The 27451-nt window shown below is 44.7% G+C and overlaps 2 protein-coding genes across 2 annotated transcripts; one reads left to right on the top strand and one right to left on the bottom strand.

Moving 5' to 3' along the window:
• The first annotated feature begins 3 nt into the window (after positions 1-3).
• Positions 4-5381, top strand: LOC309716660 (ras-like protein family member 11B). Its single transcript, XM_082550599.1, has 4 exons — positions 4-1697; positions 1954-2007; positions 2136-2212; positions 2699-5381. Exons 1-4 carry the CDS (start codon positions 1595-1597, stop codon positions 3107-3109), a joined length of 645 nt encoding a protein of 214 aa, XP_082406725.1. The 5' UTR covers positions 4-1594; the 3' UTR covers positions 3110-5381.
• Positions 4213-25409, bottom strand: plin6 (perilipin 6). Its single transcript, XM_082550598.1, has 8 exons — positions 25341-25409; positions 22980-23019; positions 22443-22641; positions 22270-22352; positions 21376-21613; positions 18031-18212; positions 6304-6570; positions 4213-6220 (listed from the first exon to the last, which is right to left on the bottom strand). The coding sequence occupies exons 1-8, from the start codon at positions 25394-25396 to the stop codon at positions 5810-5812; spliced, it is 1476 nt and encodes a 491-aa protein (XP_082406724.1). The 5' UTR covers positions 25397-25409; the 3' UTR covers positions 4213-5809.
• Positions 25410-27451: the final 2042 nt, after the last annotated feature.

The raw sequence follows: 27451 nt of genomic DNA on the forward strand, positions 1-27451 counted from the left end.
CTCGTGTATTTACTGTGAACATTCAGTCGACATGTGATTTATTGTAACAGGCGACTCTGTATTTGATCTTTGTCTTCAGTATTTGACTCACATCCTGCTGAGGTCTCAGCTGTTGTTTATTCTTTCATTCCAGCTTTATGACGCGATTTGTTTTCTAATCACTTCATGTCGCTGTCTTCTCTTTCTTTAATAATTATATGTCAAAGCTGTCGTGTCCAAACGGATCCCAGTCACACGTCTGTGGAACCAATGAGCCGGTTCATGTTTCCCCTGGTGTTGGTTGGGGAACGCTGACTCGTTTCTTTGTGTGCGCAGTTCGATGTCATGCACATACCTGTGTTCAAACTTTATTGTGAAAGTCTGTGTTTATGTTCCCTTTTTTTAGGAATTTGAAATAATTTTACTTTGATGACTCATCGAAAAAATAAAAATCTACTGAAAAAGAGAAACGGGAATCAGAACAAGAATTCAAATCTAAACGTGGATTCTTCTTCGGCTGTACATTTTATCAAAGAAAATGTTGGGCTGTGTTTTAAAAAATACCATTAAATATTTTTTTCACGTGACTGTAAATCACATCTTTACTCGGAACACAAATTCCTTTGTGCTTGCATCAGGAGGCCGTGAAAGTCTGCCAAATGCACCATCCGCTGTGGAAACCCCGTGAGACTTTGATCGTTGTCTTATTGAAATTTCTCGGTAGGCTGAAAATCGTGCGGTGGGACAAACCGCGTTTAAACCAAATGATTAAGTGTAAACTTTTAGGTACACGAGGACTTCGAGAGTCTTAGAGTCGACGATACAAAGGTCACATATTTGTCTGCATGATTTATACACCAAATATGGCCCCGAGGGATCCAGTAATGAATAAAGATCAGATAACTTGGTCTAAATTTGTTGGAAATTAATCCTCCTTCGATATCAAATTAAATGATTTGTTGAGGAAAATAATAATCAGTTAAGTTCTGCGGCTGCTGAAGAAAAACAGGAAGAATAAGGTTGTTCAGCTGGGAGCCAGCAGGTGGAGCCAAAGAGGCGCAGAAACGAAGCTCGTCGTTTAATCGACGCGCTCTGCAGCACATAGTCTTTCCCCACTGAGACGAACCCAGCTGCACAAATCTGCAGATTTTCACACGATGCAAAAATGTCCCAATAACTGAAAAATGAGACAGAGACACGCCCTCAATGTCCCCTCACTTCAAAACAGGTCAGATGGTATAAAAGCAGAAAGGTTGTAAACAACAGAGAAAGGTCATTATATCACCACCACCCCACTCCCACCCCCACCCACCAATCAGAGTGGTGCAAAAATGTCCTAAAATGTTCCCACAATTAGTGAAAGCCCTGAAATACCCTCAAAAAGACACCGACACAAGCACGTACACAAAGATGCTCATATCTGCCTCCATATCTGCCTCGTTACTGCTGTAATAAGACTCCAGATAAGACCCTCCACCAAGCACGGGCTGCAGTCAGACTGGGCTGTGACTCACAGCTCCGAAGCCCCGCCCACACGGGGTACATAAGCCGGCGATCTGAAGCGGCGCCTCCAGATCTTTGGCATCTATTGTCAGCAAACCTGAACTGATTCCTGATGGTGGTACAGGAGAAAAGTCGTATGGAGGCGATGGAGGGAAACCAGCAGAGGGTGGAGGTGAACATCCTGCTGCTCGGAGCTCACAATGTCGGCAAGTCCGGTGAGTAAAGATCAAACTGGCTCATTTCCAGAATATTTCACCTTTGCTTACAGAACGTTTTCATGTTGATTCGTTAGAAATATCCTCCTCTTTATGTTTCTCTTCTCGTATTTTCACTTCATTTCTAGTTTTCTAGCTCAAATGTTGCTCAGAGGAAGCAGCTCTGTAGTCAGCTATGAACATATTTCAATGTTCTGATTTCTGTTTTTACTTTGCAGTGTTTTCTTTGATCTAATGATCTTTTCTCTCTGTGCAGCTCTCACCGTCAGATTTCTGACCAGGAGATTCATCAGCGAGTACGGCGACATCGGTGAGAGCTCTGTCTGCTCAGTCAGAGAGAACGTCTGTGTTCACATGCTCCGACTGATCGAAATCATTATTCAGTGTCAGTACTATGAATATTTATTCACGCTTCCCCTTTATCTCGCGTTCTTTCAGAGTCAGTTTACAGCCGAGTTGACAGAATTGATGGGCAGGAGATCTGCTTCAACATCTGGGACTCTCAGTATGCACAGGTAGGTCTCCACCTGGCTGCACCTCGCACACACACAGGTGTATTTCCAGCTCTTTAAAATGTGATCCTTTATATTAAAACACCTTTTTGGTTCCCAAATTGTGGCTGAGCAAACAGATTTGAAAAATATAATAAAGGTCAGTGCTAAAGATGGAGCAGGTACCACACATCAGTATCCATGGTGATTAAAGGGCATCTTAAATCTGAGGTAAACATGATTAATAAAATAAACATGGGGAAAGTGTTTGCTAAGGTCATAGGTCAAGTGTCTCCAATAGAGCTCTATACCAAGGAACGTCAGAAGAGTCGCCCCCTGATGGTCAATAGACAGAATGCAGACTGAGGACCAATCGTTTATATCGAGCGTGTGGTTAGTTTAGTTCGACAGATTAGTTTGGGGAACCTTTTTGCACAAATTTGCATATTAACACCATAAATAATGATGTGAGCATGAATTTTAGAGTTTGTGCGTTTGCTTTCTCCACAGCCCGGAGAGAAGAGTTCCTCCGTCAGCGACAAACAGCTGCAGTGGGCTGACGGGATGATCCTCGTCTACAACATGTGTGATCGCAGCAGCTTCGACATTGTCCAGCAGCAGCTGCAGCAGATACGTCGAAGCAGGAAGCCGTCCTCTGTCCCCATCATCATCGTGGCAAACAAACGCGACCTGCAGCGGCACCGCAGCGTCTCTGGCGAGGAGGGACGGTTGCTCGCCCTGTCCCAACAGTGTGGCTTCTTCGAGGTGTCCGCGGCGGAGACGTACCACGGCGTCCTGCTGGTGTTTCACCGCCTGGTCGACCTCGTGAAAGAGACACGAGCTATAAGAAAAAGCATGGCCGGCGTCCGAGGGATCGTCAGGAGCGTGTCTGCAGTGTTTGCAAAGAAACGGGCGGAGTAGACTCAACATGCAAAGGTTGTTTTTGCTCATTCTGATGAGATGAAAACGTCAGGGCGAGAATTTCCTGTCAGATGCCTCCTGAGTGAAGTCAAAGGTCAGATACGAGACGGGCTGAGGAGGTTGAGAGAACGATTCTTTATTGGAAGGTCGACGGTAAAGCTGGTCAGAGAAAAGTTGTTTCAGAATAAAGAGGGGCAGCTGGAGCTGAAGACCTTTAGCTCAGCTAGCAGAGAGGCGATGAATATCTCGGCACTTATCAGACACTGACACAAAGTTTCTTCCTCAGAGGATGAATCCTAATTACACAGGTGGTCCTCTGACTTTTCCATTAGCCGCACAGGCAGGATGCTCTTCCATCCGATGAGCTGACGAACTCTTCCAGCACCGAAGAGCGTGAACCCGACTGACTTCAGTCACGTAACCTCCTCTGATTAAATTCTGGTAACCATTCTATCGAACCAATAGTGTTGTAATAGGGCCGACATTATGTGCTCCATTCTTTGGTTTGTGACCAAACGTGCAAAAACACTGACTGTAGCATTAGCCTTGTGTATAGTCTTTAGCATGCTAAGGTAGCAAGCATGCACTAAATTTGCATTGTTTCAGAAAATATTTTAAAAGCTCAACAAATTCTCGAGTTCCCCTTGAAACATCTGAAATCATCAGGACTCTGCAGCCTGGTGGGAATGTCGGAAAGTTTTGTGTGTCAGACGGACGTCTTTAATTCATCAGCTACTTACATTTCTGTTGGATTAAAAAACTGGTTTAGATGTGAACTCGCTCACTGACTGACGATCAGCGTTTTTTCTGGCTGTGATTTCAAACAGGTTATCAGGTTCTCCAGACACTAAACTTACACCATCATGGACCTGCAGGAATGCTGGGTTCAGTCTGTTTTTAGCTCCTGGATGAACGAGTGGCCCGCCGTCAGCTGACCCAGCTATCTGGGATATATGAGAACAAAAGAACCTATCTGTACTGTAAAATGAATGTTTCTTTTTGTACATAAATCTATTTATTCATATCAGTGTTGTACAGAAATTTTTCCCCCTGAAATTCAAACCTGAATAAACAACATGAACCAAAGTCACTGTTCAGTCCTCTGAGGTTTGACGAAGCTTTTATTTGAACTTGTGGCTCAGTCAGAAACACTTTCAGATCATCGTTTACATAAGTGGTTTCATACAGACAAGAGTGACAACCATAAAACCAATGATAACTTCTAAATTATCAAAACTATATTAATTAAAAGAGATTAAATGAGTTTCAGCAAATTTCTGTCCAAATAAAACGGGTCACTTCCTGACAGGTTTGAACGTGAAATATTTCAAAGTGCTCGATATTTTGGACAATTACAACCACCGCTGATCACTTTGACTAGATTCTGCTGCATCTGTCTTTTTTACATAATAAAGTTCAGAACTTGGCGAACATTCGTCTACCCAACAAGTCTTGGTATCAAACCCATCCACACATCTCCAACCAACAACACAGAGCCTTCATCACTACTTTGCATCAGTGCTTGATTATCAGGAGCAAAACACAAAATAACATCATAACCAAGCTGCACGTTGACCAAAAAAACAAAACAGCTTTCAGTCACATCTCATCAACTCTGTGACTGGAAAAAGGTTATGAAATGTGGCTAAAGGCTTCTTGCTTCTTCTACAAAGCAAAGCAGATTATGAACAGCATACATTTAACATATTTGAAAGAATTGTGAAATAAATATAGAACATTTTCTGCTAAATGTGAAACAGATCACCCAGTGGAGGTGGTGAGTGACAGGAGAACGGTGGCTAAGCTGTCATCACTGTTGGACAACGTCTCCCACCCCATGCAGCAGACTGTGACAGCACTGAGCAGCTCCTTCAGTGGGAGACTGCGGCACCCACGGTGTGGGACGGAGAGATTTCGCAGGTCTTTCCTCCCCACTGCTGTCAGACTCCACAACAAAGACTTTAACTGAACAAGCACACACATCCATACATATGCAATAATACTAAGTGCAATAATCCTTTCTGTCATCGTTGTATTTTTACTCAGTTGTATATAGCATTTGTATTTGTATTCTATTTTTACCTTATTGTATATTTATTTTATTTTATTCTACTGTATATAGTATTTTATTTTATTCTATTCTGTACAGTTGTGTACTGTATTTATTCTTATTGTATCCTAATTTTTGCCTCATAACTTTTGCACTGTCCACTTCCTGCTGTGACAAAACAAATTTCCCACGTGTGGGACTAATAAAGGTTATCTTATCTTATCTTATCTTATTATTTGGGACTTTGTGGCTCGACATTAAACCCAATTAAACCTAATGACAGAGTTTTCTCTGGAATTACATTGATGCAGGCTGATACTCTAGATTCATGTGACGGTGTTTTTTGGGAGGCATCCCATACGAATCGGTCTTGGGCCCTTTTTTATTTCTTCTGTCTTAAAAACCTCCTTTAGGAAACCTCTTGTAGGTTTTGCATGTTGCCGCCTGTCCACAGCGAGAACGGCGTCAGCGATCAAATGATAATTTGGTGACAGCTTTGCGGCTGAACACGAACGCACAAACCAGCAGCAGCTGAGGCAGGTTCGTCTGATCATCCAGGACTGAGGTGGCCGGCTGTAATCGCTCGGGGGTCGGGGTCAAAGGCCGCGGTCGGTGGGGGATAAGGGTGGGGTCAAACCTCAGCGTGGTGTTTAGGAGTCGGTTGTTTCTGTAGCGTTGGCAGCATTTTCGGAGGAGTTGGGGGTCAGGTACTCGAAGGCCTTCTGGCTCTGGGAGACGAACTGTTTGAGCGGGGCGAGGAGCAGCTCGGCGGCAGATGGCCGTCGAAGGGCGGCGCCTTCGGAAGGGAGGGGCGTGCCCTCCACCTCTGCGGCTTGGGGCTCCTTTAGACTCGAGCGACGACAGCCATTAGTTGGGTCGGGGCTCACAGGACCCCCGGAACCTCGTGCAGCGCGGGAGTACAGGCTCCGGCGGCGGCGAGGACGACCGTCCATGGCCTTCAGGAAGAGGCTGTTACTGGAGCCACGACGAGACGAGTTGTCGGATACAAGCTCCTCTTGGTTCAAGAATTCCTCCACCTCCTGAGGAGATGGCTTCTGCAGCTGAAAACAAATGGGGAGTGGAGTTGGAAATCCCGACATGTCTCAGGTGTGTTACAGGTGTGTTGCAGGTGCTTTCTGCTCACCATGTCGTAAAGTGGTGTGGTGTTGAACACGAACTGAAGGATGATCTTGGCCACTTCCCTCAGCTCTTGAAGCAGCTCCTGGATTTGGAGGGGTACTGCTCGGACCAGACGAACCACACGCAGCTCTGCCAACATGGTCGTCCGAACTCTGACCGCATTCAGAGAGGCCTCTCTGAGGGCCTCTGCTTGGTACACCAGCGCCACCAGGAGGCCCTGCAGGAATTGCAGCAGGTCACCGGACAACTTGAGGACCCGAAGCAGACCAACCTGCAGGGAACAGGTGCTGTTGTTAGAACATCCATGAATCTTGTGTCTCTTCAGCAGTAAACTTACTAAAATGGTGAATGAACTCGGAAGAATTCGACTTTTTCACTCCTCTAGCTGCTTTGTTCTTCAGCTTCTGTCTTTTCACCTCCTTTAACTTTTCTGTCACATAAACCAGAATTCCTTACAGCTGTTTTACAGTAAACACATACATGTATCTGTTAGTAGCCTAAACATGACCCATCATGGACAGGTGCAATGGACCTATGCATGGCTAACACATTCAACAATTCTGAGACCAGGAGGAGACACAAACCCAACCTCATGGGGTCATAAGCTACTCCCAGTCCCAGTTCCAAGCCTGGATCAATGAGAAGGTGGATCAAACATGCAACACCATCTGGGAACAGATCACAGTACCCGAGGATCTCCAGGATTTAGTTTTTGGTGTTATTATGAAGAAAGTTCGCAAACAGCTTGATTGAGTTCCTTTACCCCGGTGATGAATTCTGATCTGTGTAGTGAAATACTGTGTTACTGTTCAGTGGGGCCTCTCTGCACTTTCCTTAAATCTGTAATAAGTGAGTGCCATACCCGAACTGGGACACTCGTGTCCTTTCGTTGGCATAAACTCTCCGTAAACCTCTCAGAGTTTACGGAGACAGCAAATTTTCTGGGACACAACGGGGGAGAAAAATTGGACCGGTACCAGCTGGAAGCAGAGCGACACGTGAGGACACAGAAAGCAACGCGTGAGGAGGGATTGCTCAGGAACAAAGACAGCAGGAACAGCAGGAATGAGATGAGGGCCCGTCTGTCACACGTCCCCAAATGTAATCAGTGATGCATTTATTTTGTGGAGGAAAAGCACTGAATTAACTACACTCACATGTGAAAGGACTCCAGTTTGTACTGGTATTTAGAAGAACCATGCCTCCAGCTGAATACTTCTTTTGAAGACTATAAACTAATAAAAAATATCTTGTTTCAGGATCACAGTGACACGTAATCTGGTCCATAAGCAACAGCTTCAAACCTGGAATTTGGGCTCTTAGATGATAAAAACATCCATTCATTTATTTCGCCTGCCTGTAAACTCGTGGCAACACTGCATTATGTGGATGAAAGTTCAGTAATAAGAGGAATTATGTTTGTTTGCCTCACTCCAGAAAGGCTCACAGCAACAATCTGCATCACTTACTTAAAAGGAAAAGGATCAAAGTGTAATTATACATCAGGACACTGATTGTTTCCTGTCCGACGTTCACTCCACACTGTCTAGATTTTCCCCTACCTGCAGTAGCCGCACACACAGACAACCTTCCATCCCATCATCCTTTATGTGAAACATCATTTCCTTTCTCATTTTTCTTACTTCCCTCGCCACCTTCTCTTTTATACTTGCTGCTTTCCTTCTGCGCTCCCTTTTCCTCTTCCTTGCCTCGTCTGCATTTACTTCGTCTCTGCAGGTTAAACACTCAGGGCTCACCGAGAGACAAAACTCTGTCTAATTTAGATTTGGGCCAATGTAATTGCATATAACATACATACAACACAAACTGCAGATACGTTTGGATGCTGTGTAAAATGTAAACAAAGTATGAATGCAATAATTTGCACATCTCATAAACTCATATTCGAACTGAGATATTTTACTATTTCATGAAAAGTATTCGCAGCAAAAAAGTTGGGAGAAAAGCAAGTGGTGCTAAAAATAAACAGCAGGAGGAACATTTTGGAATTTATGCTTCCAGTCTTTGGTCCTGTTTATTGGAGTGACAGCTGACTGAGCATCAGCCGACCAATCAGAGACAAGCCAGGATGCGTAACGAGATATTTACGCAGAGATTGTTGTTTTTCTCTCCGAATACAAAATGTTCTCAGGTCTGTCCTGGGAAATTTGGGGTTCGGGTATTTGGGTCAAACTGAGACAGCGGGCCGTGACCTTCTGTGCTGCTGACAAACAGCCACTTGAACACGTGAGCGCACAGCGACAGGCATTAGCCTGTCGCTGTGCGGCTGATTGAGGCGGCTGATTGCTGCTGACACAACAACATGTTGACCAGCTCACCTGCAGAGACACGTCCTCATTAGTCTGAATGAAACAGGACGGCTGCGCCCACAGCCGAGCCTCAGAAATGTGACCAGCCTGTGCTTATAAGTCACACTGTGGAGGAGATGACAGGCTTTTGCAGGGTCACTGCGACGTGCCTTTCACAGCACGGCCAGATACCAGCAAGAAGAAACAAACTGCTCACTGGTGAAGTAAAAACACCACAGAAGCCTTTCATGTTTCACAGGGGAAAGGATAGAGTTCAGTGTTTCCTCACACCAAAGATGCTTTTGATAAAAGACTCATTAAAACTCAAAGAGCTGAAACATTTTAGGGCATCCAACTCGTTTTATCGCTCCTCACTACTTCTACTGCATGCGGTGAATCACGATGCTTCAGTTCAGAAGGCTGCACCAAAACTGTGAAGGTCTTTGCTTTCCCGTGGTGCTGCACGCAGTAATGGTGCTATCAAAGCAGCAACACGTGGAGCTTCAGCAGCAGGTCTAATTCAATCAGTTTGATTTTATAAAACCAAATCACAACAACAGACGCCTCAAGGCGTTTTATACGGTAAGATGGAGACCTACAATAACACTGGGCGCAGTCAGTGTTTGGCTCAGTGATCAGGACGACGTAATGCACAAACACAATCTAGACAAACATTGTCACGTTTCTGCCTTTCATTCAAATAACTTCACAATCCTCTGTGTGCATCTTTACACACACACACACACACACACACACACACACACACGTCGGGTATTCATATCATTTTGGTCCCCACAAAGATTCAATTTATTTTTATTTATACAGCGCCAAATTACAACAAAAGTCACCTCAGGGTGCTTTATAATGTCAGGTAGATCCTACAATACTACATACAGAGACAAACCCAACAATCATATGACACCCTATGAGCAGCACTTTGGCGACAGTGGGAAGGAAAAACTCCCTTTTAACAGGAAGAAACCTCCGGCAGAACCAGGCTCAGGGAGGGGCGGGGCCATCTGCTGTGATTGGTTGGGGTGAGAGAAGGAAGACGGGATAAAGACATGTTGTGGAAGAGAGACAGAGGTTAATAACAGATATGATTCAATGCAGAGAGGTCTGTTAATACATAGTGAGTGAAGAAGAAAAACTCAATGCATCATGGGAATCCCCGGCAGCCTACATCTATTGCAGCATAACTAAGGGAGGATTCAGGGTCACCTGGTCCAGCCCTAACTATATGCTTTAGCAAAAAGGAAAGTTTGAAGCCTGATCTTGAAGATATGAATATCAAGATGTGTTTTGAGTGCGAATTATCATTTGCATTAAAGATAAAATTGCATTAATGGTTTAGGAATGATCTAAACTCCTGAGTTTAAAGGTACTTAAACAATTGACTGACAGGCAGTTGAAGTGAAGGTGGCCGTTATTACCATGAAAAACCAAAATTAAACCAAAATAAGAACAGCAAAAATCCACAATCTGCTTAAAAAGTCTCAAAAAGAAGGAATCCACCAATGGGATCAGCAACACTGAAAGGTCTGAAACACACAGGAGACAAATCGTGGTGCAGACGTCTTTCCTTGTTTAAGAAAACCTCCGCACAACATGGGAGCGAGTGAAGAACGCGATGATGAGGTCTGAATCGGGACATGAGTGGAAATACAGAGTTTACGATAGACTGCACTCCACTGAAGAACAAGAAGGACAGACCCGACTTAGGAAAACTTGGATTAGCCAGAAAAAAAGCCGGCACAGAAACCAAGATGAAGTTGGAGCTGAACGATGGGAAAAGCAGAAGCAGAGAAAGAGCTTGTGAGCTGAAGCAGACACCAGCAGGGTGATGGCGTGGGCATGAATGGCAGCAGGTGAAAGCGCCTCACAGTTTAGACTGACTAGTATTAAAGTAGTTAAACCAGTCCTTAAAATTAAAGTTAGTCTGTCCAGTTATTGTACATAAAAATGAATGAAAGTCCAGAACAATTCATGACAAATTTTAAACTCCTTGAAGTGACGCTGACAGTCTGCACTTGTGATTTAAACTGTCCTGTAGAGGCAACGCTACAAAAACTGCTTCTGTACAAACACTGAGTGTAGTGTAATGAGTGTTTCTCAGTGTAGCGTAAAGTAACAGGTTGCATCTGTGAAATACAGTTAAAATCACCCACAGATAAACTTCTCATTGTGCACTTTGAGGGCAGAGGCTGAATATCATGATGTAGATCTGTGTCGCTCTGCATGTCGCTGATGATGTTTTAAACAAGCTGAGGCCGTGAGTCTGAGCAGACCACACTCGGCCGTTATCGCCCCATCAGCTCAGACGCTCCACGCGGCACGTAGGCAGCGAGCTCCGCTTAGATTACAGCCGTCTGCTGAGGAAGCACATCCATTTATCTTTAATGGAGCTCATTTTCCCGAAGGCAGGAGACTCCCATCTGTGTGCCATCAATCCATCCCTCGCTATTCAGAGAACACTTGTGTTTTCTTTAACAGCAGGACATCTAAACTGACGCTGATATTTATTTTCTGTTCTCATCCACACCCTAAAAAACATTTACACGTGAGGCCCGGAGGCCAAAGTCAAAGTGACCTCGGAGATGTCTTTATGAGCCGTTTCCTGTTGTCATTACAGCGCCGTGAATACAGGTGTGCCTGCAACACCTGCACCGAGCAGGCTGGAGCTTCCTCCCATTGCTTTCATTCATGTTTTAGTGTCGAGTCACGTTTTCTCTCTTTGGATTCTTCTCGTTTAAAATTCTTCTCAATTTATCTGCTCACATAACAACGCTAATCTGTACTCGATCAAACTGAGTCTGATGTGTGTGTGTGTGCGTGTGTGTCCAGTCATGTAGCTGCCGCCAACACACACACACACACACACACACACACACACACACACACACACACACACACACACACACACACACACACACTTTGGCGCTCCCAGGTGTAATGAGCACACATGTAGGTGTCTGAGAAACATCCTGCCGCTCTTATCCTGTCTGACGTTTCATATTTCAGTTTGTAGGGCTGTTGTTCAGGTTTCTATGTTCTCAGTTTTAGGACTTTCTGGACAAACTGGCCAAAATGTTCCAAGATTCTTAAGTTGGAACATTTCTGACTTGTCAGGCGTGCATGAGGTGTTTTTTAATGTCTTACGTCCCATTTTAAGTGCAGTTTCATCCCACAGCTTCTGGGATGGTTTCATTGGTTTGCACAGTCACTTCTGAATCATGTTTCTTCAGGTTTATTGGATATTTTATGTTGAATTGGATAAAAAGAAAAGAAAGACACTTTGAACAGGTTGGACTTTTGTATCGGAAACTTCGCGTGTCGACCTCTGAACCCTCAGACAGACCTGTGTGTTGGGCTAATTTGCTTTCATTTTTTAACAACTGGTCCTCACAGAGCTAGATAAACGAGACCACTCGTCTTACAGCAGCTGCTTCACGTCTCCTCGTTTGTTTGTTCTGGACGGCAGAAGATTTCTATCATGGTGAAAATGACAGAAACGTTTGTTTTAGGGAAGAGCTTGCTGCCGCCGCCTCTCAGCGATAAACGCTGGTCCCAGCCTGAGAGTCATAAAAGCTGCTGGGAGGAGAAACGTGGGGGTTTTAGGATAAACTGAGGAGGACGAGTCAAAGGTGAACGCTACTGTAGAACATCTGACCAATGTTGTTCATTAATGCTGCTTTAATATACCTGTTCCGTATTAGTATGCTGCGCATGCACGCAGTGAGACGGGAAGCAAGAGGAGGGGACCCGCCCCCTGGAATGGAATGACTAACGTGTAATGGTTGCTTTGTTTCGAAGTAAATGATGCTCGATGATATTCACGAACCCTGAGTCATTATTGAACGACAAACATGGTGTCAGAAGTGGGATCATTTCCAGAAATGCTGCAAGTCATCACAAACACGGCAATTCAAAAAGAGACCCGTAAACCACATTGAAATGCAGGCGCACGGCAGCGATGAAGAAATGTTCTATATGAATGGAATTGACATAGACACTATAAATCCCTGCTTTCCATACAAGAATGACATTTTCACCACGGTGCATATTAATGGAAAACCCTTAGAGCTCAAAGTGGACACTGGCGCCAAATGTAATGTCATGCCAGCTAACCTTTTTGAACAACTGAGACATGATGAAAAACTCATGCCATCACGAAACACTAAACTGGTGGCATATGGGGGAGAGGAAATTCAAACAGCTGGCACAGCAACACTCTCATGCCACTCTGCAGGCAAGGACTACCCTCTGCAGTTCTTCATAGTGAAACGAGACGTACAACCCCTACTTGGCTTACCAGACTCACTTCACTTACAATTAATCACACTAAACAAAGAAGTCCACCATGTGACTAAGGAAGTGGAAAGCACCTTTTCAGAACAGATCTTCTCAGAGTATTCAGACCTCTTCGAAGATAAACTTGGTAAACTTCCGGTTATCTATTCCATGAAAATAGACCCAGAAGTCACACCAGTAATAAAGCCAGCACGCAAAATACCAGTTCCAATGCTAGACAAGGTTAGAGCAGAATTAACCCGTATGGTCGAGTTGGGTGTGATCACCCCTGTCACAGAGCCAACAGAATGGGTGTCGTCCATGGTGGCGACCCACAAGAAAAATTCAGATGAGATCAGACTCTGCATCGATCCAAGAGACTTGAATAAAGCACTAAAACGCCCACATCATCCTATGCGTACTATAGAGGAGATAGCCGCCCAAATGCCTAACTCCAAAGTCTTTTCCGTCTTGGATGCGAAATGCTCCTTTTGGCAGATAACACTTGACCACCAATCATCCATGCTCACAACTTTCAGCTCACCGTTTGGCAGATTCCGCTTTCTAAGAATGCCATATGGAATAAACTCAGCCAGTGAGGTGTTCCAGCGTGCAATGGAGCAGATCTTTGCTGGATACCCCTGTGCTATCATTGTCGATGACATACTCATCGGTGGAAGAGATATGAAAGAGCATGAACACAATCTCAGAAAAGTACTCGACCGTGCAAGGGAAGTCAAGCTGAGACTTAACCCCCTGAAGTGCAAATTCAGTCTCAAAGAAGCCTGCTACGTTGGCCACGTCTTCACAAGCGAGGGCTTGAAGCCTGACCCAGCAAAGACCAAAGCAATTGAAGAGATGCCCACACCTGAAAACGTCACAGCTCTCCAACGCTTCTTAGGGATGATTAATTACCTAGGAAAGTTCATTCCTAATTTCAGCGAGCTTTCAGCCCCACTTCGGGAGCTAACGTGCAAAGACGTACAGTGGTGTTGGCTCAAGCAGCATCAAGATGCATTCGATGCTTTAAAACGAAGCCTGACCAGTCCTCCTACCCTCAGATACTACGACGTAAAGAAACCCGTCACGCTAACGTGTGACGCATCGCAGCATGGACTCGGGGCTGCATGCCTCCAAGAAGGCGCCCCGATTGCCTACTCATCTCGTACTCTGACACAGACAGAAACGCGCTATGCGCAGATTGAGAAGGAGCTTCTTGCAGTCGTATTTGGTTGTTCCAAGTTTAATGATTACATCTATGGGAAACAAATCCAAATTGAAACCGATCATCAGCCATTAGTCACTATCTTGAACAAGCCAATGCATTCAGCTCCAGCCAGACTGCAACGCATGATGCTTAGGCTGCAAAAGTACAACTTTCAGATAGTGTACAAAAAAGGCTCGCAGATGTACCTTGCCGACACTTTATCCCGTGCTCCCACAACCTCGACGGATCAGAACAGTGATGAAACAGCTGACTACGAGATCATGTCGATCCAGCAAATCTCTTCTTACAGGCTGATGCAGCTAAAGGAACACACTGCCTCAGATCCAGAGCTACAGAAACTGAGCACTGTCATAATGAGAGGATGGCCTTGCAGACAAACTCAGCTGCCCACAGAACTTCGTCAATACCACCCATATCGAGACGAACTCACTCTAGAAGATGGCATTGTCATGAAAGGGCTGAAAACAGTGATTCCTAAATCTTTGCAAAAAGATTATATCGTCATCCTCCACAGAGGGCACCCAGGCATGGAAGCTACTAAACGCAGGGCCCGTGGCATTGTGTTTTGGCCCACAATGACAGCAGATATTGAGCAAGAAACAGCTGCGTGTCCAGTGTGCAACAGCACAAGGCCACATCAACAGAAAGAGCCGTTAAAGCTACATCCAGTGCCGGACCTACCCTGGTCAACCGTCGCCACCGACATCTTCGAGTGGAACGGACAACATCACCTGGTTGTAGTCGACTCTTACTCAGGTTGGTTCGAAGTAGACCTGCTTCCAGACCTAACCGCCAACACTGTCATCACAAAGCTCAAAAGACACTTTTCTGTCCATGGCAGCCCGCACAAAGTAATATCAGACAACGGCACTCAGTTCACCAGCCAACGCTTTGCAGACTTTGCTTCAGCATGGGACTTTGTTCATGTGACAAGTAGCCCAGAATACCCGCAGGCCAATGGATTGGCTGAACGTGCGGTTCGCAGTGCAAAGCAGTTGATGGAAAGATCAAAGAGAGATGGAACGGATGTCTTCCTTAACCTACTCAATCTCCGCAACGTGCCACGAGACAACACATTAGGTTCCCCAGCTGAAAGGCTGATGTCAAGACAGACGCGCACGACCCTACCCGTGTGTAGACGTCTGCTCGTTCCCAGCCCCAAAAGCAACAGAACAGTTAAAACAAACCTACTTCACAAGCGCCAGGCACAAAAGAGATACTATGACAAGTCCAGCAGACCCCTCCGCCCCCTCATGCCAGGTGAGGTTGTGCGGATGCAAACGCGTCAAGGACATGACTCCTTAGGAACCATCAAGGAAGCCCGCGAAGAGCCCAGATCGTACATCGTCCAGTCAGGAGCTGGAGAGTACAGGCGAAACCGCAGACATATCCTCCCAGTCTCTGAACCGCCACCACCACACGGAGATTCCCGTGATGATTACACCGCAGCCCAACCACCTACCACTGACTCCCCACAGCACATCCAAGAACCCGTGACACAAACCGACGAACAAACACATAGCCACACGCAACACTTCACACAAGCCCCAGTCCAGTCCCCCTGTCGCCCGGCACATGATGCTTACATCACACGATCTGGGAGGGTCTGCAAACCAAACCCCAAGTATGAACACTAAGGCATAAGAGATGGACAGTAACACAAAAAAAAAAAGAAAAAAAAAAAGTGGACAGTACAAATGATGTGATGTCAGCAAAGTTAAATGCTCTCCGTGTCCTTACCAATGACACAGTTCAAGGTGTGAAGTAAGTTGTTAATGTTTAGGCTAGAATGTTATGATATGGACATGTTGTTAACGTGTTATTGCTAAAGGTGTTGTTAGCAGTTTATACAGCCATAAGCTAAAGAGAGGGGATGTAGAACATCTGACCAATGTTGTTCATTAATGCTGCTTTAATATACCTGTTCCGTATTAGTATGCTGCGCATGCACGCAGTGAGACGGGAAGCAAGAGGAGGGGACCCGCCCCCTGGAATGGAATGACTAACGTGTAATGGTTGCTTTGTTTCGAAGTAAATGATGCTCGATGATATTCACGAACCCTGAGTCATTATTGAACGACAAACAGCTACTAAAAATAACACAGAAAACTAAAAGCTTTAACCTCCTAGGACCTGGCGTCCACATATGTAGACATCACATTTTGGGTTATTTAGACCAAAATACTCAATTTTGCTCTACAAGGGCCTGATATCCACTTACGAGGACATTATATGCTACTCTTCTATCAAAATTTAAAATGAATATCCTCATATGTGGCTCTTATTTTTGTTAGAAACAAAAATTAGGCAAAAAAAAAATCTGCTAATTCTTTGTTTTTACATTCATCAGGACCCAATCAGCCCAAATATCAAAGAGAAATTAAAAATGCTGCTGTGGAAGAGTTCGGGTCTCAGGAGGCTAAATAACTGAAACTAACATTAACAACAAAACGAGAACACACTGGACTCAAATTATCTCAGGACACAGAAACGTGCAGTTTAGTTTGGCCCAGGTGGACATATTTCCTCATGTGCTCGTCATAATTATGAGGACTTTTGTTTGTATTTTTAAAGTGTGACTGTCACAGTCAGTTCCTCACATTCAAACATAAAGACAGGTTTAAAGTAAAAACCTGGAAAGTGTGATTGACAGATACTTATCATCATCATCATCATTAGAAAAGGTTTAAATGTTTTAATTCCTCTGGTGACATCAGCCCCAGGGTCCTGAAGTCCTGTTTTTTGACCTTGTGATGTGTTTTTTCATCATCGCCTTCGTGGTGTTTTAAATCGATGGGACCATCAAACTTCGAGGTTGTTGGCTGTTGTTGTTGTTCGATAATCCTCCTTTGTGAGTCTTAAAATACGCAATGTTTACAAAACTGTCTAAAACGTTTATTCAGTATCATGTGAAACACGCGGCCGAGCCCAGAGAAGCTAGGAGATCATAGATATCGCCCCCTGCTGGTCATAAGTCAGAAGACAGGACCTGGAAGCTACGTCCAAGTTGTTATACTTTTATCCCAACTCTTGAGGCGATCGTGGCTCAAGAGTTGGCAGTTCGTCTTGTAATCGGAAGGTTGCCGGTTCGAGCCCCGGCTTGGACAGTCTCGGTCGTTGTGTCCTTGGGCAAGACACTTCACCCGTTGCCTACTGGTGGTGGTCAGAGGGCCCGGTGGCGCCAGTGTCCGGCAGCCTCGCCTCTGTCAGTGCGCCCCAGGGCGGCTGTGGCTACAATGTAGCTTCATCACCAGTGTGTGGATGACCGGATGTGTAAAGCGCTTTGGGGTCCTTAGGGACTAGTAAAGCGCTATACAAATACAGGCCATTTATCATTTATCTGCAGCCCAAACTCAGCTGGGGGATTGATTTTATCAATCAAATTACTGGATATGATTCAGATTACATGGAATGAATCCTGCACTATAAGGTCCAGATGTGCCCCAGCTGGGCAGTGTAGTAGTGTGCCCATAGAAGCCCCTTTCTGAGGCCCCAAAGGACAAAGTTGCGGTGAGCACAGCCACTCAGGTCAGTGTGGGATAAGTGTGGGTTTTTTCTGCCCACACAGGCCCACAGTTCACCCACAGCTACCAAAAGTGGGTCCACGCGAGGATGTCTGCTGGGTATGTGAAAGAATTTCTAAGAACTCACGCTCTCTGGACTTGCCATTTCGTTGGGGGAACTGTTGAGATCCTCCAACATGTTTAGATGTAGTTTAGTTTAGATTTGGTTCCTCTTTTAGGTTTATGTGGATTAGATCCCAGGTCTTCCGGACCTTAAAATGAATCTGATTTCTTCTCTCACTGGCATTCAGGTTGCCTAAACAAACCCCACAACTCTGTCGTGTTTCCTTTCACGTTAAACATCACACACCGAGTTCTGCGGGAGTTTGGTTTGCTCTCACCTTGTCGGCAGCGTCTCCCATCGCCCTGACGGCTCTCTGCAGCTGCTCTCTGATCTTCATCAGGCGGTGATAAAGCTGCAGACTGAGAGTCAGCAGGAGGCTGCGGACCCTCGTCCACATACTGGGCTCATCGCCATCGTCTTCACTCTCGTACTGCTGCACCCTCAGCTCCCATTCCTGACCTGATGGATGGCAGAGACGTTCAGAGGCAGAAGGCTTTGCATTCATAAAGATAGGTTACAGCAAGCAGCCATCAAAAGTAACGTTTGTAGAACTCGTGCTGAACTGGAGTCTGGGCAGGACGTGCATTTCACATGACATTAAAGCATGTTCAGAAACTTCATGTCTGGTCTCATTTCCTGGTGTGGCCCTTGCATTTGACGCCCCTGACCTACAATAAGAAGATTTTAAAAACACTTTCGGTGACACAGCTCAAATGTCCTCGCTGTTTTAAAATTCCAACCAGGCCTCACATAGATATAAAGACAAACGGTAAACACACTCAGTCTAGAAATTTCCTCAGAGTGTCACATGAAGTGAGGTTTTGATCCTGTCACCTTCAGTGTTATTGGCGTCAACATGTGACACTGAGGACTCTGCTCTCTGATTGGTTCGTTGGCTATTATCAGCATAAAGAGCTGAAGTCGCCAGCAGCAGTTTGGGGAGTCAGCAGAGCTTCGGCTCCCTCTGCTGGTTGAATTCTGCAGAAAAATATCCCACACGCAGACACAGGCTGTATCCCAATTCAGGGTCTGCAGCCTTAAAGTATGCAGCCTCAACGATCCTCAAGGGCCGCGTACTCAAAGACCGCTAAGGCCGGAAGTGCAAGGCTTGTGTATTGGGACGGTCTAGCCTCCGTTGCGCTGCCCAGGTTGCCTAGCAACCATGATACTAACAGCTGGAAACGTGTCATACAGCTTTGTTTGACAGAAATGAAGGAGAAAATCTTTTGTTCATTTGTTTCTTTCTACATGAGCTTTGATCATTCTCTGTAAGATTAAGCTCAGCTATTGAACGGCGTATATTTTAAAGTAAAGGCTTTAAAACCAAGTTAGTGCAAACGTCACTAATGTCACATGACTTTGCCGACATTCAATTCAATTCAATTTTATTTATATAGCGCCAAATCACAACAAAAGTCGCCTCAAGGCGCTTCATAGATACAGAGAAAAACCCAACAATCATATGACCCCCTATGAGCAGCACTTTGGCGACAGTGGGAAGGAAAAACTCCCTTTTAACAGGAAGAAACCTCCGGCAGAACCAGGCTCAGGGAGGGGCGGCCATCTGCTGCGACCGGTTGGGGTGAGAGAAGGAAGACAGGATAAAGACATGCTGTGGAAGAGAGACAGAGGTTAATAACAGATATGATTCAATGCAGAGAGTCTGTTAATACATAGTGAGTGAGAAAGGTGACTGGAAAGGAAAAACTCAATGCATCATGGGAATCCCCGGCAGCCTACGTCTATTGCAGCATAACTAAGGGAGGATTCAGGGTCACCTGGTCCAGCCCTAACTATATGCTTTAGCAAAAAGGAAAGTTTGAAGCCTAATCTTGAAAGTAGAGATAGTGTCTGTCTCCTGAATCCAAACTGGAAGCTGGTTCCACAGAAGAGGGGCCTGAAAACTGAAGGCTCTGCCTCCCATTCTACTTTTAAATACTCTAGGAACAACAAGTAGGCCTGCAGAGCGAGAGCGAAGTGCTCTAATAGGGTGATATGGTACTACAAGGTCATTAAGATAAGATGGGGCCTGATTATTTAAGACCTTGTATGTGAGGAGCAGGATTTTGAATTCTGGATTTAACAGGAAGCCAAAACAGGAGAAATCTGCTCTCTCTTTCTAGTCCCTGTCAGGACTCTTGCTGCAGCATTTTGGATTAGCTGAAGGCTTTTCAGGGAGTTTTTAGGACATCCTGATAATAATGAATTACAGTCGTCCAGCCTGGAAGTAATAAATGCATGAACTAGTTTTTCAGCGTCACTCTGAGACAGGATATTTCTAACTTTAGAGATGTTGCACAAATGGAAGAAAGCAGTCTTACATATTTGTTTAATATGTGCGTTGAAGGACATGTCCTGGTCAAACATGACTCCAAGGTTCCTCACAGTGTTACTGGAGGCCAAGGTAATGCCATCCAGAGTAAGAATCTGGTTAGATACCATATTTCTAAGCTTTTCAGGGCCGAGTACAATAACCTCAGTTTTATCTGAATTAAGAAGCAGAAAGTTAGCGGCCATCCAGGTCTTTATGTCTTTAAGACATTCCTGCAGTTTAACTCATTGGTGTGTGTTATCTGGCTTCATGGACAGATAGAGCTGGGTGTCATCTGTATAGCAGTGTAAATGTATGCTATGTCTTCTAATGATGCTGCCTAAGGGAAGCATGTATAATGTAAACAGAATTGGTCCTAGCACTGAACCCTGTGGAACTCCATAATTAACCTCAGTGTGTGAAGAGGACTCTCCATTTACATGCACAAACTGGAGTCTATTAGATAGATATGATACAAACCACTGCAGTGCAGTACCTGTAATACCTACAGCATGTTCTAATCGCTCTAATAGGATATTATGGTCGACAGTATCGAACGCTGCACTGAGGTCTAGCAGGACAAGCACAGAGATGAGTCCACTGTCAGAGGCCACAAGACATGTGGCCAACAGTAATGTTTTAATGTTCTTCGTTATTAAACATTTGCACATAAATAAGTGACATCATATTCAGTACTTACTTTTCACAGTTTACTCTTCGGCCGCTCCGCTTCTGCCGTCTGCGGCAGAATTCTCCACACCGACTGCCGCGCTATGAATTGTGGGATATATGGGACCACGAAGTCTACACTGCCACAGCCTTAAAATTCAGGGAAATGAAGGACGCATTTGAGGGCCGCACTTCGAGCAGCCTTTGAATTGGGACAGCCTTCGGCGCGCCGCTGTGACGTAATCGGCCTTGAAATGCGGCCTTTAAGGCTGCAGACCCTGAATTGGGATACAGCCACAGTGTCAAGTACTCCTATCTTTTGCAGACATCTAATCGACATAACGCTTTCCCAGCCCCTGACCTTAACCATGACCCTGACTCTAAAACCACATTTTGAGTCTCAAAAATGCCTTAAAACTTGTGGGGATTTTGCCCCACAAAGATATGTACTCACACTAAAACACACGTTTTCCACAGAAAAAAGTTGATTCTCGATAATCTCGTCTGAAATATGAGCTGCAGGGATGCATTTCTGTGTGATAACACGATAACTACAGGTGAGGCAACATTAGCTTAAATCTCTCAGACTTACAGAAAAATAGCTGTTTTGCCAAAGAGCACTACAACCCTCCTCATACTCACGCAGTGTGGGTGGGAGGGGCAGGTAGTAGGCGGTGGCGTCCTCCACGCGACTCAGCACGTCATCGAGTCCCGACATGGCGGCCTGGCCCACCTGAGTGTTCTGCAGCTGCTGCACAGCCACCCGGCCTACATCGGCCAGACGCTCCAGCTGATCCAGAGCTGCGTCCAGGCCGTCCACCACCCACAGCTGCACGTCATCCAGGGTCAGGAAGAAGGCGTCCTTCAGGTGAGTCATAACCTGATCAGAGGCAGGCATTTACAGCGATTTAAAGTCCCTGTAACATCAGGCAGCAGCCTTCCCTGACATTGTAAACGGTTTTTAAGAGTCGTCTTTGCACATTAAGCCTTTAACAGGCTCAGAGACACTGCAAATGTTGGAGGAGATCAAACTGATACGATCCACCTGGGGGCAGCTGAAGCATGTGAGACACTTTACAATTATCTACAGTCCTGTTTGGGCCTGCCTAATGAATCTCTTTGAGCTCCAGGTTTGGTTTCCACCACCTCCTCAGAGCAGCTCTCTGTGTCGGCTGCTGAGCAGGAAGTGCCCAGAGGCTTTCTCCAGGTGATTTCTGCCCCCAGGTGTCCTGTTCTAGACAAACACCTGAAACTACAACTGAATCCTTTGAGTGATGTCTGAAGGACTTTAAGCTGGATGGAAAAACTACATTTATTACTTTAATTTTACATAAAGGTGATGATTTTAAATGATCCGTGTATAGCCTTTTAAAACAATGCTGAGCCTTTCTTCCGTTGGATCCTGTTGTTTCGACAGCCTGGCTGCTCGCTCGTACTCTAGTGCAGAAATTTACCGTTACCTTAACTGGCAGCGGTGCAAAGAAAAGTTTGTGACATGACCACAACAGAAACATCACATCTGTAGCAGGTACTGACCTCGTCTGTTGACTGGTTCAGGATCGGATAGGTTTTCTCCAGGTGATCAAGACCAACGAGAGCAAAACTGTTGGCAGCATCGACTGTGGAGAACAAGACAAACACGATTCAGAGGCAGCGAAACTGTGATTAGGTGAGATGAAGCTAACGGTGCCAGCAGTGCTGTCACGTACTCTGTGGCTCCAAACTCTGCAGGAGGGGCGTGGCTCGTCTCATGGCCTCTTGGGAAAAGCTGCGAACTCCGACCTCGGCCATTCCTCCCATCAGACCCAGCAGACGGTTGCGAGCTTTGACCCCCGAGTACATCGAAGTCACCATCTGTAACGCTGAGCGAACCAGAGGCAGATGGGAAGCTCTCAGGATGGCATTGGTCTGAAACACGAGGAGGAAAACCGTTACACCTCATCAGGACTACAATGGGGTTTTTTAAAGCTGGAACTGGGAATACTGGAATATTTGGGCATTGGAGCTAAAGCTCCCTCAGGTTATGCAGCAGGACAATGATCCGAGCCCACCTCCACCTCACAAATACTTTTTCACATACTTATATATCGATACAAACACAGATCACGTTGTTCTTTTATTCCCATTCATTCTGTATTTCATCATTTGTTGCTCATGCTTCCACAGATCGAATCCCTTCCTCCTCTTCTGTGGAGGAGCTGGAGAAACGTTTGGGCGAAGCCTAAGTATGTTCGCTCTTAGCTCACCTCATGATCTGGATGAGATGACATTTCTCTTTCGCCAAATCTGAGAAAAAACAAACAGAGGTCACAGATCAGACTCGCCTCCACGACCTTCACATCAGCATGAGGCAGTCAGCTGCCAAGCCTCCACAAAGCTCACGACTGTTCGACCAAAGCCAGCATGAAAATCGTCTTTTCTTCGCACCATCCGCTCCAGCCGCCGAGCACACAGCGGCTCAGACGCAGCACAAAAGCCTTTCTTTAAAACGAGAGCGCAGAGAAACGGCGTGAAGACTTTACAGGGAGAAAATGATCTTGAGTTTGCATCATCTGAGTTTCAGCTTTACAAGTCGTCTCTGTGGAAAATGGAAAGCACCTTCAATAAGTCACCTAAAAACATCACGAGGAAAACTATTGCACCAAGATAAACGTTCTGTATTTCAGACACATAATCAGTATTTTGCAGTTTTCTGCATGAGGGAACTTTTTTTGACTTTTTCTTTATTTGTTTGTTGTTGTTTTTGATTTTCAGCAACGTCCATTTAAACTACTCAACATGGATGAAGTGGAAATAATCCCACAATTCAGACTGGGATCATTGGAAATCATCCATCCATATTCTGCCGAACTCTCTTCCAAGGAAACTCATTTGTATCCATGACCTCATCCTTTGGTCGCTACCCAGAGCTTGTGACCATCGGTGAGGGTGGGGATGTAGACTGAGTGGTAAATTGGCAGCTTCGCAACGTTAAAGTTAAGCAGTGACCACAGGTATTAGTTGGGTTACATGCATAGCTGGACTGGCTGGATGAATGAGTTGAAGGGAAGTTATGAACTGTTTCTGAGAGACAAATAACACCAGGATCCTTTTCTATGTAGCTGACAGCTGGTAACTGTGCAGGGGCGGGTCTAGCAAAGTGTTGCCAGGGGGGCAGGTAGGGCATTAACAGGGAGAGGGGGGCACAGAGATATACTTTCTTATTCTCATTTAAAATGTCTCACTTTTAATAAATAATTATCCAAATCTTACAACAAACATTTTCATCTGATGTAAAATGTATAGAAATCCATTATTGTACGTAGTAATTTTTTTAGGGTCCCATCATAATTTCTTCAGAAGGAGCAAAGGTAGTTACTGTTATCTGCAATAAACTTTGAATGAAGAAGTTTGTTGTCCTCCGCACCGCTCAGGTTACGCTGGGCAATAAGATTCTTACTTCACTACAAAGAAATAAGTAAAATAGAATAATTAAATTAAAGAAAATGAACAATACGCAGAAAATAAATAAATTAAAGGATTTACAGCGCACAGAAGTGTAGAGCGGGGTCACAACATAAACTTGGTTCTTATGCAACGGTAAAACATTCAGAACGTACGAGTGTTATTACACAAAAATGTGTTACTGTACAGGCAAAGAAAAGCGGCTGAATATTCCAGTGTGCCAGCACACACACACACACACACACACACACACACACACACACACACACACACACACACACACACACACTCGGGTATTCATATCTTGTGGGGGCATCTAAGTGACGTAATGCTTTCCCCAAACATTACCTAATTGTAACTCTGACACTAAAACCACATTTTGAGTGTAAAAATGCCGTCCAGGATTCTGGTCCCCATTACGCTGTTGGTCCCCTCAAGTCAATTATTAGTTTTTGGTCCCCACAAAGATATGAATACATGCTCAAACACAATAAAATTTTTATTTCCAGATGATTTAAAAAATTGTCATTTTGTTAACATGAAACATTTTCTTTAACCATGCACTTACTTTTTCTCTAAACACTACTTGTGTAACCGTAAAGCAGGTTAATTTGTCAGGGAGCAAACCACCAACCGTCTGACAGGTGGAAAGTAACCTAGTCAGTTTTGAAGATTAACAAAGACCAACACTGAGCAGTGCTGGTTTTCTAACACTGGAATATTTCTAACATTTTGAGTTATTTTCCAGTGTTAGAAGATCAGCACTGCTCAGTGTTAGTCTTTGTTAATCTTCAAAACTGACTGGGTCACTATTAAACATATAACACTGTCAAAGGTGTAAATTTAACACTCAACAGTGTTGTATTGAACACTCAGAGGACTGGACCCATATAGACACTCTCCAGTGTTAATTTAACACTGGAGATTTTGCTGTGTATGAGAACAGAACAGGTAATAAATGGAGAATTCAAAGCCAACACATAAAAAACAGCATTTAAAGCTGCTGTTTCCCACAGATGAGAAAGGAAACTTCACACAGAGTCCTGAGCTGATCGTCCCAAACTCAGGAAGAGCTTCTGGTGCCTGCAAGCATCAGGTTTTACAAGGCGCCAGTAACAGAGTTTCTGTTTTAACTCTAACACAGACACACAGGAGAGTCTTACCCCATTAGAGGACTGTTGATGAAGCAGCTGAGCCGAGTCACGATGACAAAAATCATGAAGACACTCTGACTTTATAATCTGTAAATAAAGAGTGCTCCTGGGATTTGAGGTTAATAAACAGCGACCAGATTGGCTGGAGCGTGGTGTGATGTCACTGAGGTTTTAGACTTTAATGGGGAAATTGAATGATTGCCCTGCTGTACATGTCTCTGACTAATCAATTACCTCTGAATCAAAAGGGTCATTCAGGGGGAAAGTACAGGAAACTGAGAGCCGAGGGAAACGCAACACAAAATATAAATACTGTAAATCCAGCTGATAGTCACAACGCTCCACCGGAAAATATCAGCAGAAATATCCAGAATAAAGGTAATAATAAGCTGACGAAACTATAAACCAACAACTGATCGAAGCCTTTCAAACAGACGTAAAGTTAAAGACATTAAACTCTTTCTGCAGCACCCTCTGGTGTGTGGTCTATGTTTAGACTTCCTCTAAAACTAAGGCCTTTTTTAAAACATCTAAAATGCAAAATGTTAGTGGAGGACGGGCAGAGCGGCGTTTGCACAGCCACGTCTGCGTTCTGATGTACTGGAGCCACGAGCTGAACGCAGAGGAGAGAAGTATTGATCTGATCAGGCTAGTATCGATCCGATACTGTCCAGGTTAGCTGTGTTGCAGGCAGGATGAGGACTCAAACAAAAGCTTGAACAGTAAGAGGCCGCTTTATTGGCTGTGGCAAAAACTCTAAAATTACAAACAGGGAAAACACAAAACTTTCAAGTGGAACCGCAGAACTCAAAATGAACAATAAGGCGATAACACACAGCCCTGAGAGGCAACAACGGACAGAGGAAAACACAAGGCTGAAATACACAAGGAAGTAATGAGGGAACGAGACACAGGAGCGGGCTTACAGGTGGGGGTGTGGCCACTTTGAAACAGGAAGCTGTAACTGATCAGGCTTACAGGTGGGGGTGTGGCCACTTTGAAACAGGAAGCTGCAAGGTAAGGAGTGACTGACTGGCTTCTTCTTGACTGATTTAAAAAAAATGATATTATCAAATCAGTACTAAGGCTTGTTGGTCCGCTCGTTACCGAAGCTTGTTATGAATCCTGGAGTGGTTTCACCATGGCCAGCTTGGTGTTTTGAATCTGCCTTCATCAGCTAATGTCTCCCAGTGTTTTGCTCAGGTTTGGTGTTAGATTTGTATTGTTGATTGTCATTTATGCTTAGAAATATTTACTTATATATGCTTAGAGTTTTGTAATTAGTTGTAGATTGGTAGAGGTTTTGATCCTTGATAGTCTGCAAACTTTGTGTGTATTAGACAGCACTTTGGGAGCATGAGAGGTCATACCGTGTCTTATTGTTTTATGGTAGGATTAACGTAGTTGCGTCTGTTCTAGTCTAAGTGCTCTTTGTTTAGATGAACTGCAGGACTTCCTCACCGTGTTATCTAGGATGAACCATCTAGGGTGAGGGGGAGGCTACCCTCTTCCTGACCAAGGATGTTTGACCCTTTGATCAGCAGTCCACACACACACACACACACACACACACACACACACACACACACACACACACACACACAGGCAAGGTACTCTTTGTGTGTATGTAGACGTCATATGTTAATGAACTTATGCATATTCATGTAACCTCAATAAAAGAACAGTGGTACGGGAGAACGGACGAGAGCAACTGGGGTCAAGCGAAGGAACGGTGCCTGTCCGGTTCTCTCCCGTGCACGAGTAACATGAAGAAGCTTGCCTACTTGTGTCTTGCTTTGCAGTGTAATTATATTGTCTTCAACGTTCCAGCGGATGGGTTCAAGCTACAAACCTATCATTTGGTGTTCACGCATCGATCGTGACCGTGTTCCTGTAACTGTGAGGCGTACGTGACACAACCGATATTTCTGTCACTTGATACATAGCAGTGACATTTTGTAATCTACCCTACAAATTGTTGTAGCTGCATGACTCAATTCAGGAACTTCAAATAAGATACAAGTCTGAAAACATAAAAACAAGAAAACACTGGCTCACTGTTAATGTAAAATGTGAAAGTAATGAGGTCATGCTTCAACACGATCAGCAAACATCAGCAG

Source organism: Aulonocara stuartgranti (genome assembly GCF_965226115.1).
Source record: "Aulonocara stuartgranti genome assembly, chromosome: 11".
Taxonomy (NCBI): Eukaryota; Metazoa; Chordata; class Actinopteri; order Cichliformes; family Cichlidae; genus Aulonocara; species Aulonocara stuartgranti.

Excerpts from the sequence above, each read along its gene's own strand:
- plin6 (XM_082550598.1), bottom strand. The coding sequence starts at position 25,396 with ATGATTTTTGTCATCGTGACTCGGCTCAGCTGCTTCATCAACAGTCCT. Across the intron at positions 23,020-25,340 it reads ATCAACAGTCCTCTAATGGG|ATTTGGCGAAAGAGAAATGT; the intron begins GTAAGACTCTCC and ends GTTTTTTCTCAG. Across the intron at positions 22,642-22,979 it reads CATCTCATCCAGATCATGAG|ACCAATGCCATCCTGAGAGC; the intron begins GTGAGCTAAGAG and ends CTCGTGTTTCAG.
- LOC309716660 (XM_082550599.1), top strand. The coding sequence starts at position 1,595 with ATGGTGGTACAGGAGAAAAGTCGTATGGAGGCGATGGAGGGAAACCAG. Across the intron at positions 1,698-1,953 it reads TCACAATGTCGGCAAGTCCG|CTCTCACCGTCAGATTTCTG; the intron begins GTGAGTAAAGAT and ends CTCTCTGTGCAG. Across the intron at positions 2,008-2,135 it reads CAGCGAGTACGGCGACATCG|AGTCAGTTTACAGCCGAGTT; the intron begins GTGAGAGCTCTG and ends GCGTTCTTTCAG.